General features: G+C 30.9%; 2 protein-coding genes across 2 annotated transcripts; both read left to right on the top strand.

The window, feature by feature from the left end:
* Nucleotides 1-8,249: 8,249 nt before the first annotated feature.
* LOC108331390 (triacylglycerol lipase 2) lies at nt 8,250-10,749 on the top strand. Its single transcript, XM_017566033.2, has 9 exons — nt 8,250-8,472; nt 8,560-8,667; nt 8,958-9,098; nt 9,195-9,305; nt 9,454-9,597; nt 9,691-9,731; nt 9,813-9,898; nt 10,015-10,098; nt 10,430-10,749. Exons 1-9 carry the CDS (start codon nt 8,287-8,289, stop codon nt 10,747-10,749), a joined length of 1,221 nt encoding a protein of 406 aa, XP_017421522.1. The 5' UTR covers nt 8,250-8,286.
* Nucleotides 10,750-12,332: 1,583 nt separating this feature from the next.
* On the top strand, nt 12,333-13,054 carry LOC108331294 (uncharacterized). Its single transcript, XM_017565946.2, has one exon. The coding sequence runs from the start codon at nt 12,466-12,468 to the stop codon at nt 12,865-12,867; it is 402 nt and encodes a 133-aa protein (XP_017421435.1). The 5' UTR covers nt 12,333-12,465; the 3' UTR covers nt 12,868-13,054.
* The last annotated feature ends 6,624 nt before the right edge of the window (nt 13,055-19,678 follow it).

Raw genomic sequence — 19,678 nt, forward strand, 5'->3', positions numbered from 1 at the left:
ACATGTTTATATAAAAAATGATACTCAGGTTCCTTGTGATGTGTGTCATCGAGCTAAACAAAAGAAACTCCCTTACACTGCTAGTAAATCTCATTCATTGTCTTCTTTTGATTTACTGCACATTGATATATGGGATCCCTGTACTGCTTCTATGAATGGTTTTAAATACTTGTTAACCATAATTGATAATTTTTCTCGCTACAGCTGGATTACACCTATGTTAGATAAATCTTCTGTTAAAAATCACATTCTTACTTTTCTTTGCAATATAGAAACTCAAAACAATAAAAAGGTAAAAACTATACGAACTGACAATGGTGTTGAATTCATTATGCATGATCTTTTTTCCAACAAGGGCATTAATCATCACACTACTTGTGTTGAAACTCTTGAACAAAATGGTGTTGTCGAATGTAAACACCAACACATCTTAAATATCACTCGTGCCTTACTTTTTCACTCATATCTCCCAACTGTTTTCTGGTGTTATGCAGCCCAACATGTTTTTTTGATCAATCAGATGTCCACACATGTCTTACAGAATGATACACCATATGAACATCTTCATGGATCTCCTTGTGACCTCTCAATGTTGTGTATCTTTAGTTGTCTCTGCTATGCCAACACCATTAGTGCTCACAGAAAGAAGTTTGATGATCGTGCTGTCCCTGGCATTTTCTTAGGTTTTAAACAGCATCCGAAAGGTTATCTCTTTTTAAATCTCAAAAACCATAAGGTTGATATATCCCGTAATGTTATTTTCCATGAAAATATTTTCCCATATAAAAATACTCATAAAACCGACAACTCTTTATCTCTACCTTTGCCCAATAATTACACCAATAACTATGATGATCTTTTACCGATCGGTTATACTACTGCTGACACTTTATCTATTCCAACTATTCCTTGCACTAATGACATTCCTCATAGCACATCCACTGATATCACTCCAATTGATGATACTGGTAATGATACTTCTGCTACTATAAGACAGTCTTCTAGACCACGTAAGATTCCTGCTTATTTAAATGATTTTAAAACTAACAGTATTGTTCGCTATCCTATCAAGAATTATCTTAATTATGATCGTCTTTCTACTCATTTAAGCATACCATTTTATCTATTTCATCTAATATTGAACCAACATCTTATTTTGTTGCTTCAAAATAACCTCAATGGGTTACTGTTATGCGTGCTGAGCTTGATGCTCTACAGGCTAATAATACTTGGGTTCTAACCACTTTACCACCTAATAAAACTATTATTGGTTGTCGATGGGTTTATAAAATCAAATATAACTCTGATGGCTCGATCGATCGATATAAAGCACGTCTGCTCACCAAAGGATATAACCAGATTGAAGGGTTAGACTGCTTCGATACTTTTGCACCTGTGGTCAAACTCACTACCGTTCGGCTTCTTCTTGCCATTGATGCTTCCAAGAATTGGTCACTCAAACAATATGATGTTAACAATGCTTTTCTACATGGTGATCGTCATGAAGATGTCTATATGAAAGTTCCTCCAGGCCTTACCACTTCAACTACAAATCAAGTTGCAAACTGCAAAGGTCTTTATATTGTCTTAAACAAGCTGGGCGACAATGGTATGCTAAGCTACATCATTTCTTACTCTCAAATAATTATACTTGTTCCACTTCTGACAATTCTCTTTTTCTACAACATGATGATGATTACATTACAACACTTCTCATTTATGTTGATGATATCATCATAACCGGCAACAATAATGGAGAAATACAACGTATTACCAACCTTCTCCATTCTACCTTTCGTATAAAGAATCTTGGTAATTTAACTTACTTTCTCGGTCTTGAGGTTGCACACAACTCCAATGGAATCCATCTTAGCCAACGAAAGTATGTTCTGGATCTCCTTACTGAAACTGGCTTGCTTAACTGCTCCTCTGTCCCTACTCCCATGGTTAACAAATAACCACCTTTACCTACCCATCGATCATTGGATGATGTTGTCGTTGCTTCCTATCGTCGACTCATTGGAAAACTCATATACCTTACCACCACTCGTCCGGATATTACTTTTGCTGTTAATCACTCAGTCAGTTCATGTCTGCTCCAACATATGCTCATCAACAAGCTACTACTCGTATTTTACGATATCTCAAAGGTACACCTGGTGCTGGTATTTTTCTCCCACATAATTCTACCATTCAACTAAAAGACTTCTATGATTCTTATTGGGCCACTTGTCCTGATACTCGCCGATCGGTCACTGGATTTGTTGTCTACCTCGGAAGTTCACTCATTTCATGACACTCCAAGAAACAATCGACTGTTTCTCGTAGCTCTTCTGAGGCTGAATACCGCTCGCTAGCCAGCATAGTGTGTGAACTCCAATGGCTCACTTACTTACTTCATGATCTACACGTTCCTTACATTTCTCCTGCTCTTGTCTACTGTGACAATCAATCTACAATACAAATCGCCTCTAATCAAGTTTTTCATGAACACACAAAGCATATTGATATTGACTGTCATCTTGTTCGTGAAAAGGTTGCTGCTGGATTGATCAAATTACTTCCTATCTCCATAACCATGCAGATAACTGACATACTAACTAAACCTTTACCTCCTCTTGCTTTTCAACTTTTGCGTTCCAAGCTGGGTCTTCAAAATATTTACGCCCAGCTTGAGGGAGGCTGATAACAGATATATTGTTCGCTCTTGTATTGACTCAACGCACCGCTCAGTTGTGTTGATTCATTACACCGTTCGGTTATACTGTTGTGACGATCGCTCTTGTATTGACTCAATGCACTACTCGGTATCTCTAACCTGAATCGCTCGGTTGTGTTGATTCATTACACCGATCGGTCTCATTGACCTGCATTGCTTGGTTTACAATTAGGATTGTAATTTCTGTTATTCTATTTTAGTTTCTGTCATTCTGTTTCAGTTTCCTTTCCTATATATTTATTTTCCTGTATCTCTTCCCAGAATAATGAGAACTTGATATCTTTCTCATCCTACTTTTTTCTGGCTTCTCTTTTGTCTTTTTTCTCCTTTATCAACTTTCTTCTCACTATTGCATTGTTATTCTATGAACTTCTTAATATTTTCATACCATAATGCCATATAATAAATAGTATTAGTTTACTAGTGCAAAATATATGCATTACGTGCACATATATTCTCATTTTTATTATAAATTATTAATTTAATTTTTAAAATTAATTATATTTAAATAAATAATAATTTATTATGGTAAATAAAAATAACACCTATCACTAACTTCTTAATTTTTTTTTCTTTTTCTCTAAATGTAAAAAGATTATTCATGGGAAGAGAGGAAAAGGAAAAAAGTTTGGGTTGTTAGAAGAAAAAGTAGGTGTAAAAAGAAAATGAAAACAAGCTTTAATTTTTTATTTTAGGATAAGCAGTGGGGACACTTCTTTAGATTGTGTATTACTTTTCTTTAAGCACACGAACCAAAGCGATGTTTACTGTATAAAAACAAATTTTCTAGCGTTCTGTCATGCCATGTTTGCCGGAGTATTTTTTTTTTTGGAATATTATAAAAAATTATGAACTATAAATGGACGTGCTTTTGCTTCAAAATAATTTCTTTTTCTCTGTAACTAAAGCGAGTCCCAAAAGACTCAATGCTCATAAAGCGCGTTATAATTGAAAGACTCCAACAACCATGTCAAATCATTAATTAAGTTAGTTTTTTTTTATGGACTTAAATGCTTACATCGTTTTCAGGCGAATTTCTATTTAGTATCCGGTTTTAAAAATAAAGACATTGAGTCTTTATGTTATGAAAAGTGTATGAATAAGGTCATGTCCGTTAAGTTGACAGCAACGACATTAAGTCCATACTGATGTGGTCGTGCTTGTTCTTTTCTCTCTTCTGTTGTCCAGCTTTTTTTCTCTCTTTTCTATCTTGTTCAGCTTTTTCTTTGATGATTTGTTGAACTTGTTCTTTCTTTGTGGACCTTATACATATACTTTTTATAACATAGGGACACAATGTCTTCATTTTTAAAATTGGGTACTAAACAAAAATTTACCTCTTAATATGGAGACGAAGTAAGCACTTAAGTCTTTTTTTATGCATGTTGAAACTAATTAATAAAAGAGAAAAACATATCATCAAAGTGATCTCATAAAAATTACTCCTTTTTAAAATATTAAAAAAAAAGTATAAACTTGTAATCTTTAAACCTTAGATCGTAATTTGTGTGTGAAATGATAATACAATTTTAAATATGATAAAAGAAATTATGTCGATTATTATTAATACTTATAATAAGTGAGACTGATGATAATTTTGAAATAAAATAAAAATTTAATATATTATTTTTAATTTAAAAAAGAGATACTATGATTAGTCATTTAAGTGGCATAATATATTTGATTTTGTTATGTCTTTCCTCTTTTTAGTATTATTCCTCATCCTTCTTGTTACATCTCACTCTCTTGCTTTTCTCTTCTTTTGTTTCTATTTCTCTTCTCTCCTTATCTAATCTCGTCATTTCGTGCTCTCATGCTCTTGTTAGTCTCCTTGTAATGCTTTGATCTTGTCAACTCGTTTTCAGTCTTGTGTCGTGGTCTTCTGCATTTTTCTCTCATTTAGGGTTTTGGGGAAAAGAGAGAAGGTATTAATTGAACCCTAATCTTTGCTATTATGATTATTAGCTATATTTTACAGTTTGATTAATTGCAACCATTAACAAAAAATTGCTCCGAACCATTGATTGCGCATCATCCTCTCTCTCTCGTTTTATATCTATGGGTTCCTTCTTTCTGAGAGTGTGAGAGGCTCCTCCTCCATCATCCCCCATCACGCAAGTTTCACTTCATACCAAAAGAATTTATAAGGTACATTCGCATGAGGTATAGACATTTACATAATTTGGATCACTACACACTCATACAACAAACATATATGTCCAACCCAATGGAATCAAGAAAAATCAATACAAAGGCCATAACACAGTTCAATGAATAACACTTAAAGTATTTACTACCTCTATTCCAAGATGACTATCTCTTTGCCTAAGAAATCTGTCAAACATAGTGAGAAGAATAAATATAAAGTATGCTTTTATAAATTCAAATGCAATTATGCATATCCAATTCCATAAACAAGTCTGAAATTGTGAGACAATATGAACAATGCAACCTAACCAACAAAGACAAAGGACAAAACCTAAAACCACCATTTCCACCTATGAATGACAACATAATAAGCGTGACAACGCTATCAACCAATCTGTGATGCAAACAATGATTCAATTAGCATCCTATACATTGCTCAACTGAAAATTTAAAAATAACATACCCAAAATGCTACGCCTATTCATTGCACAAAACAACAACGAAATGTTAATGTCATTGCACACAACACAGGGGCTTCAATTTGGAAAAAATCCACACAACATTGGGGATTGAATTTGGACAGATTGCACAAGGGTTTCAATTTGAACAAATTCCATACTAGGGTTTCAATTTGGACAGTTATTATTGACTTGCACAGTAGGGCCTCTCTTTGGATTCCCCCGATCACAGTTGGCTCAACAATAGCAGCCTCTATTCACCATGGCAACATAGGAAAACTCCACTAAAGTTGGCAGCGACGTCCCTCAACAAGTATATCTCAACGACAACATCCTATTTGGACCACCACCCGTTCTCTCACAACAGAACTGTCGTTAAGTGGCCTTAGAGTAATGCAGGTTGAGGACGACCTAGGGGAATTGAGGTTGGCAAAGAGAACAACATTGGAGTTCAATATAAGAACATAATCGGTGAAGGTGAAGGCATAGTCCATCAATGACGAAAATCGAAAGAGGAAATCGCAAAACTAGAAGACAACATCAAAAGGGGTAGGACAAGAGAAATTCTCACCTTTTTCCTCCTATTGGCACCAACTACGGCCACCACAAATAAAAACCCAACCACAATTTAGGGTAATCCAGCTTCGTGACGAGCAAGGGTTACGAACAAGGGCAAAGGTGTTCGTGACTGACCTAGGGCACTACACCTAGTTGATGAACTAGGGCAATGGAGTTCAATAACATCGACAACCACCAGAATTTCACGTTGCATGCATCCATGGTCAAGATTCCTCAAAAGCTTTGGAGAACGAACCATGAAGAAGACGAAGAAAAGAGGAGGGAAAAGAGAAATTGTTTTCCTTTATCATCGAAGAACATACCGTAGGTCAATGATCCGTCAGTAAGTTAAAATATGATTACCTTACTAACAAAATATTCCTTCAGTAAATACCAATCAGAGTGTCCGTCGGTAAAGCACGTTTACCAAAAGACAGTGGCCAGTCGGTAATTATCCATCAGTATTCAACGATTTTCTTGTAGTGTTTGTGTAACGGATCTTTCTCGAAGAAGGCGATTAAAGAGGACTCGAAGAAAAGATGAAAAAAATGAATTGATCTTTGAATTTTACGTTGTTTCTCTTGAAGCTTCGATCGTCTAATGTTTTCTTTGTTTAAGAAAAAGTTTTACAATTATATGGATTTCATTGTACTAAAAACATACTCTCATCGAGAGCTTTGATATGTACTTGTTTTTTCTAAAACACTTTTATTGTATTTGTAAATTCTAAAAAGAATCAAAACATTTGGTTGTTTAGTTCAGTTGAGCTAAAAGATCTAGTTAGGAAGATTAGTGTTAACCCAGGAGGATAAACTCGTATATCCAGTTGGGTAGTTTGTAAACCAAGAATGGTAATACTTATTGTAATTTTTAATGATCGGTGAAACTCCTTAAGTGTGTTTAAGAGAGAATTGGACGTAAATCAGTTTGAGTTAACCGGTATTAACATAAGCTTGTCTTGTTTAGTTGTGTTCTTAAACGCTTTGTTAAATAGTGTTCAAAATCTCAAATGTTTAATACTTATTTGCGAAAAGATTTTAAAAAGTATACTCAACCCCAACCCCACTAGAATTTTTCATGTGTTTCAAAGTCAACTCACCAAGAAAGGTCATACTTTTGTATGGACAGAAAAATGTGAACTCAAGAAAAGATTAACTATTTCTCTTGTTTTTAAGAATTACTTGATTCTATTGGATATATTTATGCTTCAAGAATAGGACTAGTGTGTGTTCTTATGCAAGATAAAAGGATATATAGTAGCATAAGCAGCTTGTATGAGCACATGAGAAAAACTATCCACTCATGATCTAAAACTAAAACTAACTGTTATTTTTTTTGCATTCAAAATATGGAGACATTATATTTATAGTGTTATATATTTGAGGTTTTTACGGATGACAATAGTCTCATATACTTATTTGATTAAAAGAGATTAAATATGAGATAAGGATGGATTTTTTTTTAAAGATTATAATTTTGAGTTAATTACTATCAAATAGAAAAATATAGTGCCAAATGTTTTCAAGTAGAAAATCTTTACACGTGTCTTGTTTTTATTTTTCAAAAAGGTTAGTTGTCTGAACTGGTTATATCAGACACATATTTGGATTATATAAACCTGATTCTATTAAATAAATTTATCATAAGTGATTTTTAGTTTTGACCTTTGATTAAGTTACCATAGGACAGTTGAAGTGTCGTGTGAGACAGGTCAAAATAGCAGCAGGCTTCCACGTATTAAACTAACGTAATTTGTTCCAAATAAAAGCTTCCTTACCATGATATTAGGGTGAGACTTTAACATTATATTATGATCATCCATAGTGTACATATAATCAAATTATATTAATAATAAAACAGTAAAGAATATATTATAACAAAAGAAGTATTAATAATATTTGGGTTGAAATAATAATTAGTATAACAATACAATATTAAATGCAATTATAAAAAAATCTATTTGTGATATTTAGTTTGAAATAATAATATTTATAATAAAAATATTATTCATTAATCAGTGTCACATAAATTTAAAATTTAAAATTAAAATTTATTAAGTTTACAAATACTATAAACACCTTGACATAATTATGTAATTATTTTTATATGTTGGATACAAACATATAATAGCATCTCCATAACGAGCGCAGTCACCGTCGGTATAGAGCCATGATGACCGTAATTTAGAATTATGTGTGGTTTATTAATAACTCATGCTAATTGCTACATCGGATAACGTAATAATCATCCATACCCATTTCAGTGCCTTGGTTTGAACGTTGAGTTAACAATGAGAATGAAGACATGTTACAAGCATCTTAGGCACAGCCGTCTTCAACTTTCTCCATGCATATATAACTGTCGTCTCACAATCCATGGAACATAAACAAACACATTTTTCCAATGGCCGACGTTGTTGTTAGTCTGTTTTCACTAGTCCTGCTTTGCATGGCAGCAGGAGCTCAAGGGAGAAAAACACTTCGTCTAGGCCATCAATGGCTCACATCTTATCCAGTTATTGATGATAATGTTGATGGTATCTGCAAAACTATGGTAGAGACACAAGGTTACACATGTGAAGAACACAAGGTACGTACACATGCTACCGTTCTGTTGAATCTACTTGGTGATGATTGTGAAGGCATTTTGATCAGTGATTGTTTCTGTTGGAGGCAGGTTACAACTCAGGATGGCTACATCCTAAGCCTGCAGAGGATGCCAGCTGGGCGGTCCGGCAAGAAGGCCGATCAACCGCCGGTGCTATTGCAGCATGGCATCTTTAGTGTAAGTTGTGTTAATGCAGAGATAGACAAGTAATAGTAGTAGCAAAAAACATTGTTTGTTTTCTATGCCTTTAAAAGTGTAGAACAATGTAACATTTTTGTTCCTGAAAGTAACTAAACTATAAAAGGTTAGGTTGAGAGACTAATATGATTGAATTGTATACTTTAAGGATCAGAGTGGTGATTTACCCTTTTTGAACGTAGAGTTAACAGTGATGTTTGAAAAGAAATGAGAAAACTAAACAAGATAAAGAACATGAAAATCTGAGAAGTGATGTTATAACATTACAGGATGCTTCAACATGGCTGGTGAATTCTCCAGATGAATCATTGGGGTTTATCTTAGCAGATAATGGGTTTGATGTGTGGCTTGCCAATGTTCGTGGGACAAAGTACAGCAACGGCCATAAATCACTTGATACTAATGACCAGGTTCTTTCTCTGATGAGAATAATAGATATATACATATGCATTTCATGTTTCAGACTATGTGATGGATAATTTGCTTTTCTTCATTCTTATGTGTAGGCTTATTGGGATTGGTCTTGGGATGAATTGGCCGATTATGATCTTTCTGCTTTCGTCCAATATGTCTACAACTATACTGGTCAGACAATGCACTATGCAGGTCATTCCTTGGTGAGTTCTTATAATTTGTTTCTGTTTTTCTTTTTAGATTCTCTTACGTAATATTGAACATAGTTGTAGTTCCTGTATAATGTTGTAGAGTCTAAAAATGTCATATTTCTAGTTTGTATGAGTTTAACATAATGACCTGAAATTTCAGGGAACCTTAATGGCTTTAGCTGCTTTGTCGCAAGGACAAGGGCTGAACATGTTAAGATCAGCTTCACTTCTTTGCCCAATTGCTCATATGAATCAAATTTCATCACTGGTGACAAAGATTGCAGCTGATACATTTATAGCTAATGTGAGAGATAGAAGATGATTTGTCTTGGAATTAAAATTTCTACTGAATACAATTTGATTGATGAAAATATTTTCCTTTTTCTTAATATGACAGGACATGTACTGGTTAGGAATCCGTGAATTCAATCCAAACGGGTACCAGAAAAAACCTTGATCTTTGAAATTTGCTATCTCTTTTTGCAAAGTGTATGAGTAGTTGCAATGTTTCCTAATGAGCAGGGGGGGTGCTGCATCAAATTTTGTGGAAAACATCTGCAATAAACTGAACTTGAACTGCTCAAACCTAATGTCACTTGTCACAGGTGCTATAAATGTTACTAACTTGACCAGAAAATAAATTCACTTTATGTATATATTATGATTCTGATTCATGAAAATAATTACACTATATTTCTATATTGTTACACTCAAACTTTAGGTCCAAACTGCTGCCTAAATTCATCCATGACTGATGTCTCTTCTGAGCCAACCGCAACTAAGAATTTGATCCACCTATCTCAAAGTAAGTCTATTAGTCGGTAACATTTTTGTTATGTGATTTGATTTTGAAACACTTCTTTTATGCATTCTTGTAAGACCCATTTCAATAAATTTATAGATAAGAACTTGTATGAAAAAATAAGGAAAAACAAAAAAGGAAAAGGAAAAACTCCATAAGTTAAAACTAATTTATTCATAAACTAAAACAAGAATACTTTTACAAATTAACCGTATATAAACTAATTTTAGTTTATAGATTTTTTGTATGAAGACTTGATATTTATAAAAGACAGGCTCCTTGGTTCTACATGAATCTGTTGTTGTTGATATTTGTTCCTATTGATTTGGAACAGTGATCAAAACTGGAAAAATAGCAAAATATGATTATGGTGATGAAGGAGATAACATGAAGCACTATGGACAAGCAGTTCCTCCTCTTTATGACATGACAGCCATTCCAAATGAATTCCCTCTTTTTGTGACCTATGGAGGGCAAGACCTGCTATCTGATGTAAATGATGTGCAGGTTTTGCTCAATGACCTCCAACATCATGATGGGAACAAGCTTGTGGTACTGTTCAAAGAAAATTATGCTCACCTTGATTTTGTTAGGGCTGTCAATGCTAACCAAATTATTTATGATCCTATCATAGCTTTCTATAAGGCTAATTGATTTCCTACAACTCTTGTTAATAGTACTTCAAGTCATGTAAAGTTTTTTTTTTTCTTTTTTTATCATGAAGTTATTTCAAAGTTCAAGAAACTAATTCACTGCGAACATTCAAGTTGTTTAGCTATGATTTTCCATGATAAGTAATTAATTTGTACCAACATCATGTTCACAGCAAATCACTAATCCACTCTTTAGAATGTATAAGAGAGAAAAATAATTTGAATATGTGTTTCGTTATGCATTGGAGATAGGTGTATAAGAATAAGTTTGATGTATAATACCATTTTCATTTTCAATGCATAATGCTTTAAGAGAATTCTTACTATATTTATACCTCTATCAAACCTAAGCCTTTTTAATATTTTTATTCAAAATTGATTTTCTACTTCAGATTTATATTTTAAAAACATTTTAACATCCTCATCTTTTGATTTGAAAAAAATAAATTTTCGTATATCTGGAAAAGGCATCAGCAAAAGTTATATAATTTTTTTGCCACATTGTGTTTTTAAAATCAGCCAAGTCAGAATGTATCAGTTCAAGCAATTCAATGCTTCTGGAAGTGACATGATTAAAAGGTTTCTTTGCATATTTTGCTTCAACACAAATATATAGAACATTCATTTTCATCATACGCATTTATAAGATGCATATTTGTCAATCATTTTGATTGAAGCAAAATTCATATGTGCAATCTTTTATGTTTAATATTTTAAAAGATATAATTTAACTATTATTTATGATAAGGTTGTTAGTTTTTATATTTGTTATTTTAAAAGATTTATGGTGGTAATTAGTAATCAACGGGTAGTGTAAAACTGTTTTACATTATCAAGGAATAATAATTACAGTTTATATATCTATTATGAGAGATTCTCCTTTTTTTTCTATAATTATTTTTTAAATTTATTTTTTGAATTAAAATAATTATTTTATTAATTTTATTATTTCTGTAAATGTAACGGTTTTTTATTTTTTTTAAATTGTTCAATTTTTTTAAACCTAACTATTTTTTAATTATATAGTTACCGATAAAATAAATAAAAGATCTTTACAATAAAATTATAAAAATTATTTATACATTAATTTCATAACTAAATAATTACATCTATATATATATATATATATATCTATATATAAGATTTTTTTAGTGTTCGTATTTTGTTTTTTAAATTGAAATAATCATTTTTTTCAAATTTATCAAAGTTTTTTAAATTAAAATATTTATTTTATCAATTTTATCGTTTTTCACTTTTAATCATTTTTTTATTTTGATTAATTTTTTGTAACTAAGTTGTTAATTATAGAATTAATTATAAAATAAATAAAAATATTTATAATAAAATTACAAATATTATTTATATTGAATTTTATGATTATAATAATAACAATGATAATAATAATTTTTTTATTATCATTAAGAAAATAAACACAATATAGTTTCACTGATTAAAGATAAACTTGATTTTTAATATAAAAATATATTTGAAAAATATGATAAAGAATTATAGATATATAAAGATAATGATATTGACAAAATATATTTTCTTTTCCGGGGAAAAAAGATAGGGAATTTAAAGAGAATAATAAAAGATGATAGTTAAATTCTATATAAAGGGGAAGAACGAAAATTCTCAAATCCATCGAAGAAGAGATACCTGAAACATTGAACAGTACCCTAAGATTTCAGCATCAAAATCAGGTTCCCACGTTCCAATGTCTTCACGAGCGATTGCTGTTGCGATGCTTCTTTTGGCACTGACGATAACAACTTCAGTGAGCATACCGAGCCCCATAGAGCAGTGCCTGAGGCAACAACTGAATCCAGTGCCTCCACCACCGCTGGATTCGTCCCTTTATGGAGTCTTCGATTTCAATCGTATTGTATGCAAAGACATGTTTCGAGGCGTCAACCATGCGCTGCGGATAACAGGTGAATTGCCTCTGGATTACATCATTGCTCTATGTGATATCTTCGCCGATGACGAACACAAGGTGCAGAGTCACGTCAATCTCATTTTTTATACTCAAGATTATAACACTCTCTCCGGCGGTCGCTCTTGCGCCATCATCCGAACTAGGCAACGCGCCAACCCTCACAACTCCTCTCTCGGGTGAACCAATATCCTATTCATCTTCAAATTAGGTTTTCTTTTTTTAATTTGTGATAACTCTTTGTTGAAATCGGTACCTCTGTTATTTTTTTTTATCTTTAATATTTAATTTACTTTCATTTAGTAATTTTTTATACTGGAAAGTATATGAATTTTGTTTCAGTGATTTAGTTTTTATATATTGAATTAAAGAATTTGATCTCTTCTTGTAAAATCTTAATTATGTAATTCAGATCAAATTTATTAAACTTTCGTCGTTTACGTGATTCAATTTTTAGGTTTTGAAACAAGTTTGTTTCGTATATTCGTGTTAAAATATTATTAATTTGTGCTAACAAATATTCAGATTCGGTTTATTTTCGAATTTGATTCAAACCAGTAGGTATATTTAAACATAGTTGAGTGTCTAAGCTTTTTTCAATGCAACGTTTCAATTTCTTTTCTTAATTTTTCGGTCAGGTTTTTCTTTTTTCTTTCAGTCAGATGATATAGGTTCCTGATTATTTTTTATTTTGAAAAGATTTAACAGGGAGACTAATCTCTGTTAAAGATTTAACAGAAACTTAATAGATAAACAGTTCCTTCAAGCCCAAGTCATATTTCAATGAACTTAAATTTTGATGTAACCATTAACTTATGAAATAAGCATCAAATCTTATACATCTATAATTTGTAACTTATTTGTTAAAAATAATATTTATTATTTTGCATAAATTGTCTTCAATTTCAACTTTTTTGTATAATTTAATTATTTTTATTAATTTAAAACTTTTTACATTGTTTCATGTATTTATAATTTTATATCATTAAAAATTTAGATTTTTTTCATATGAATCAAATCAACTGAATTTAAACAATTACAAAATATTTAAAAATGAGTGTATATATATATATATATATTATATTGGTTATAACAAAATTACGATATCTTATATATTATATTGTAGATATTCAATAACCAACTAAATCATTTATCTATATTTCCTTTTTTTTCACCTTTATTCAAGAATCAAGAAGCTATAATATAAATTAATTTCAGAAAAAAAATACTCACTTAATTATTTTTTTCCATGTTCTTGATCAATTGAAAGTCAATCCTCAAAAGTACAATTTTAGCCTTCCGAAAATACTACTCTTTCTCTTTTAAAGAATTGTGCCGTTTTGGATGAAAAGCTAACCAGTTCCTTCTAACATAAACCATTTCAATAAATCTCTCATATGGCTGAGGGATAAAACCCAATTTATTTCGTGTCTTCACGTCCATGTTCAAGTCTTGTTTAGATAAAATTTATACTGCAAAGTATTTTCAATATTCTTCTTAAACATATATATATATATATATATATATATATATATATATATATATATATATATATATATATATATATATATATATATAATACTTTATAAATAATGCTCTATTGATACAAATATATTTTAATTATTGATAGATTATTTAGAAAAAAACTTAAAACTCTGTTTAGGGATATAAAAAAATAAAGATAAATTGAAAGTGATAAGCCATTAGAAATTCAAGTATATGGATAATAAAGATGAAAAAGAAAGTTGATTTTACATGGTGAAGAATTTTATATTAGTTTTTTTTGTTAATTTGTGATAAGATTGATAAAATACATTCAATAAAAATAAATAAATGATGCTTGAAATTATTAGTATAAAAAAAAGATTGTATTTATTTATTTTTAAAGTTTAAAAATAAAAATCTATTAAAATTTTTATAAAGAGGAGAATTTCAATTGTACATCAAAATTCATGACTAAAAACATATTTAATCTATACATCAATTTCATTAAGTAATTTGGCTAATATTTATAATTGTTATGCCAATTTTGTTATTTAAAAAAAAACTAAATTATACAATATTATGTTTTTTTTATTGTTTAGTTGTCTTTTCAATTAATGAATTTGTAGTTAAACTTTACCTTTAGAACGTAGTTGATAATGAGATACTCAATTGTGTTGTAAAAGATATATGTATGAGGATTTATGATTTATGATATTTAAGTGTGTTCATGGTATGTTATTTGTCAACAATGAATAGAGTGTTTCTAAAATGAAATAAGTGAAATTTTTAAGAAATGAGCATATATTTATGATAAAAAAAAATTAAGTTCTTCAAAAGTTAAGGAGAAATTCACTCGTAGAAGACTTTATAATGTTTAAGACAATAAAAGTTTAAAGAAAATATTGAAATATAATATTATAGAAGTGAGTAAAGAGTATTGAATGGGTACTCTCTCATTCTATATTTATAGGATTTTTGAATCCATATATATATATATATATATATATATATATATATATATATATATATATATATATATATATATATATATATATATATATATACATATATATATATACATAGAGGATAGTAAGGGATTTTTTTACTTAGAATACCTTTAGAATGTAAGTATAGGTATATATTTGAATTATTCATATATGTTATCTTTATTTGCATATTCCTCTCCATGTATTTTGGTGTCAACTTCGCATATCTCCTCACAACTATGCATCTTCATTAGCATCAAAAATAGATAATCACAATCACACCCAAACAACATAAGGATGAGTTATAAAAAAAATCAGACAACATAAACAGCAATATACATCAATCTTAATATATTAACTCACTCAAACCTTACATAACTGTAGTGTCCACTTCCCCTACTTCCCAAGAGCCTTACGAGCAAAACCCTTTCCTACTTCTGACAAGCCTTGTGGATAGGGTTCGCTTCTCTTGATTTCGCAAGAGCCTTACGAGTGAAGCCCCTTCCTATTCTCACAAGCCTTACGGATAGGGTTCACTTCCCATACTCCCTCAAGCCTTAAGGATAAAGTACATAGGTGTCATTTTTCATCACTCTTCTTAAGAGCTTTCTAGTGAAGTCTACCTCTAATACAGCAACATAGAGTTATCCTTCACACTACTCTCCTAGAAAGACTTACAATGTATACCACTCCCCACTACTTTCCAATAGCCTTACGAGTGGAGTCAACACTCAAGTTCACCACTACAGACTAACAAAGTGCACCACATTTCATTGAGTCACCACATACATTCATAGCTTTAAACAATCACGTATGAAGTACAAAAGAGAACACCAATGTTGTCTAACGGGAAACCTTGTATGAATTGGTATCGCGCAGTGGAATGTTTAAGAGCGTGAAATCGGACACAAAACCAAGAGGAGAGGGGTGAGTTGGTTTTATTAAAAATTCTCATTTTCCCTTTTAAAAATTTCTTCGAACAAATGAAAGTAAAGAGATGCAGAGATAAAAAAAATCACACAAATGATTTTTATACTAGTTCAAATCAAAAGATTCTACGTCCAATTGTTAATTACTTCAAATTAAGTGATTAACTTTTCACTAAAATCAGTTTGATGTTACAAGATGAATAAAGAACTAAACACTAAGAAAACACATTCCTTCGACACACGAGGGAATAAAGAGCATGTTCAAAAACTTGGTAGAGAACCGCTTTCACCTTAGACACACTAAGACAAGCTTCTCCTTCTTCAAGAACTTAATCAAGCAATCACTTAAACACATGAGCTTCCTCAAAACCAATTCTATACTCTCAATAGTTTAGGTAACCTTCAAAAGGTTTAGGAGACTTCTATTTAGGCCAAGGGTCAGAAAATGAAAATACAACTCCTAACTGCCAAATGTAATCGATTACCAAAAGTGATAATCAATTATTTTAGGCCATTATGGGCTTTGAAAAATGTGATAATCGATTATTGTCGAATCCTGGACAATTATAACTTTCGGAGATAATCGATTATTTCCGAAACGAATCCTTTTTGAATTTATCTTAAGATAATCGATTATTGTTCAGAGAAATCAATACAAAGGTAAGTTACATGATATTTAAATGCTTACAATTGAAAGATAAAGCCTAATACAAATGTTTCTAAAAAAGGTGCTTTAATAATGTATGTAGTTGTTCCTTCAAATCTTCAAGTGCATTATCATCAAAATCTCTTCAAAGCATCAATGTTTTTTATTGGTAACAAACCCTTCAATATGAGAAGTAAAATAAACAAAAACCCATAATTAAGTGCCTATAATCAACCAATACATTAAAACAGTGATGATCTTAAATTTGAAAAATGAAGAAAGAGAAACATAAAATAAAGCAACCATACAGGATTGATTTCTCTAACCTCGTACCTCCAATTGACGATCACTACAGTCAAACTGAAGAACCATATATATCATGAACCAATTGTCAAAATTTCATCTTGATCCAATGGTAAACAAAGTAGAAATGATCCAATGGTAAACAAAGTAGAAATTGTAATTTACTAAGGTGGCTTAGAAACTAAAACAAAGTGGTGACCAATGTCCAACACTTATCGCCATCGGCTTAGCATCAAAAAACTGCAGCCTAGTGCTCTCAATTACAGTGGTATTGGTGTCCAATGCCACTATGGTGTCGCCCAACAATTCCTAAACAAAGAATTCACTTTCTAAGTAATATGCAACAGTTCAAGGATGTGGCTCAACGGTAACGAGTTGAACAACACTCAACAAAAATCCAAATCATACAATTGACCACGTTAGACCAACTCATTCTTAAACTTACTCAACATTGTATTTTATCTAATCCATAATCATCAAATCCCAATATCAAACACTAAAAATATATACTAAGGTATTAACAATCTACTCCACCAAGCCCATCAAAATTCTCATCAAATCATCAATTCACTAACACTTGTATTTTTAAAATATTTCTTAGCTTTTTCAAGATCATCAACCTTACAAAAACTTATTCATCAACAAAAATTTAATTTCATGTCTCCAAATAAATCACAAATTTACATTACATACACCAATCAAATTCTAAAAAGTACAATAATCTCAAACTACTTTACAATAATTCACCTAATACTTCGTACTTTAATTATCAATTTTTCTAAAACCTATTGTTTTACCAATTAGAAATTTACTTCTAAGGATATCAAACTTTCAAAAAGGTATTTCTCCAACCAAAATACTGCACATAACAACCAAATATAATTGAAAATTTCACTAACTCCGCTAACACCAACCCATCAAAAATTACACAACCCCAATCAATTTAAAACCATAAAAATTTCATATTTCCATCAATAAATTGTGTTTTAGCACTCAACAAGGTAACAAAGGATATTTATTCTTGATCCAACAGATATCAATCTATGGCAAAGGATATTTATTCTTGATAGTTATACTTTATTCAACTGTATTAATCTATGCACAACTTGAATTCTCATCCTTCTTCTTCACGAGTAGCATTGGTATTTCCCATTACGAGATACTAGGTCTGATGAACTACTTATCTAATAATTCTTCTATGTGTTTCTTCAACTCAAATAACTCTTCAAGAGCTATTGGTTATAAATTCATAAATAGTGGATATATTCTAGGAATCAAATTAATAGAGAAATCATTTTCTTTACTCAATGGTAACCTACGTACTTCATCTAAAAACACATTTACATACTCCTCCACCATTGAAATGTCCATGATCTGTTATTTGGAATTCCACCATGAATTCATTGCCTAAAACTTAGCTATCCCTTTATAATCACCAACATAACATGCATTACCATTCCACACTCTAACATTCAAACATTTCTCCACACATAATGACGCAATAATAAAAAGGTTAGCTTCCCATACCTTTTTATAATAATCATGTTTTTCCATCTTCCCATGATTTCTCCTTTTGTTTTCAACTCTCCTTGTCATTATACATGTATTCATCTCCAGTTACAGATACATAATGCAGTATACAAAATCAGTATTAGAGCATATTACAACATATCAGCACCTAAGCATATCAGATATATCACACTAATATCACAACATTAATCATATAATTCTCATTCATCAAAAACAATTTCATCTCTTTATCATTTCAAGACATGTAATAGAGACAAGAATAAGCAGTTTATATCACAAATATCAAGAGTTAAATATATTAGATATTCCAGTTTTTGGAATCTTTAAACCCCTGTTGAAACACAGTTGATTAGTGCCCAATCTTAATCGACTTCATTGCTGTTCTGAGATTTGATTTTCCAGATTTATCCTTCGAGTCAGCAATGTTCCTGTAAAACCTTTCAAGACCTTTACAAATCAAGCATTTTAGAATCAATAATATACAGGAAATATCACAGATAAGAAATGAGTATGCAAATGTATTAATGAAACAGTAATCAATAACACACTCAACTTCATATTTAACATAATCAACTTCAATCAGATTAACAAAGGTATTTTCCATACTGACTGATTAAAGCAAACATCTGATTTCATTGATATTAAACATGAATTACAATCAGAGTTAAATGATTCTGCAACATCAGATGCAATATTCAAAAATGAAGCATATGAAATATTTTTCAAAAACAGTTTTGAGCAATATGCAATCATTTTGATGCTAAACATGTATAGAATAACAGTATGAACATGTTAAGTAGTTTATTTCAGCAAAAATACTCTTACAAACCAATGAAACATTTTTTAATCGATTGATTACAATCTAACTGATTAAAATCCTGCTGAGTGAATGTGTTCAATAACACATATAAGATCATTACAGCAATAATCCTACATAACACAACTTTTCTCAACATTATTGAGTGTTAGTCCAGTAAAATATAGTGGTTGTGATGCAATTTGCAATATCAAATAAGTATGAATATGCAATGAAGTATATGACAGTGAAAATAACATATTTGCATTCATACACTAGATCCAGTACTCATGTATCATGTGCAATGTGTATGTATCAA

The sequence above is a fragment of the Vigna angularis genome, chromosome 4 (assembly GCF_016808095.1).
Source record: "Vigna angularis cultivar LongXiaoDou No.4 chromosome 4, ASM1680809v1, whole genome shotgun sequence".
In the NCBI taxonomy this organism is placed as follows: Eukaryota; Viridiplantae; Streptophyta; class Magnoliopsida; order Fabales; family Fabaceae; genus Vigna; species Vigna angularis.

Excerpts from the sequence above, each read along its gene's own strand:
- LOC108331390 (XM_017566033.2), top strand. The coding sequence starts at position 8,287 with ATGGCCGACGTTGTTGTTAGTCTGTTTTCACTAGTCCTGCTTTGCATG. Across the intron at positions 9,598-9,690 it reads CTGATACATTTATAGCTAAT|GACATGTACTGGTTAGGAAT; the intron begins GTGAGAGATAGA and ends TTAATATGACAG. Across the intron at positions 10,099-10,429 it reads TTTGATCCACCTATCTCAAA|TGATCAAAACTGGAAAAATA; the intron begins GTAAGTCTATTA and ends GATTTGGAACAG.
- LOC108331294 (XM_017565946.2), top strand. The coding sequence starts at position 12,466 with ATGTCTTCACGAGCGATTGCTGTTGCGATGCTTCTTTTGGCACTGACG.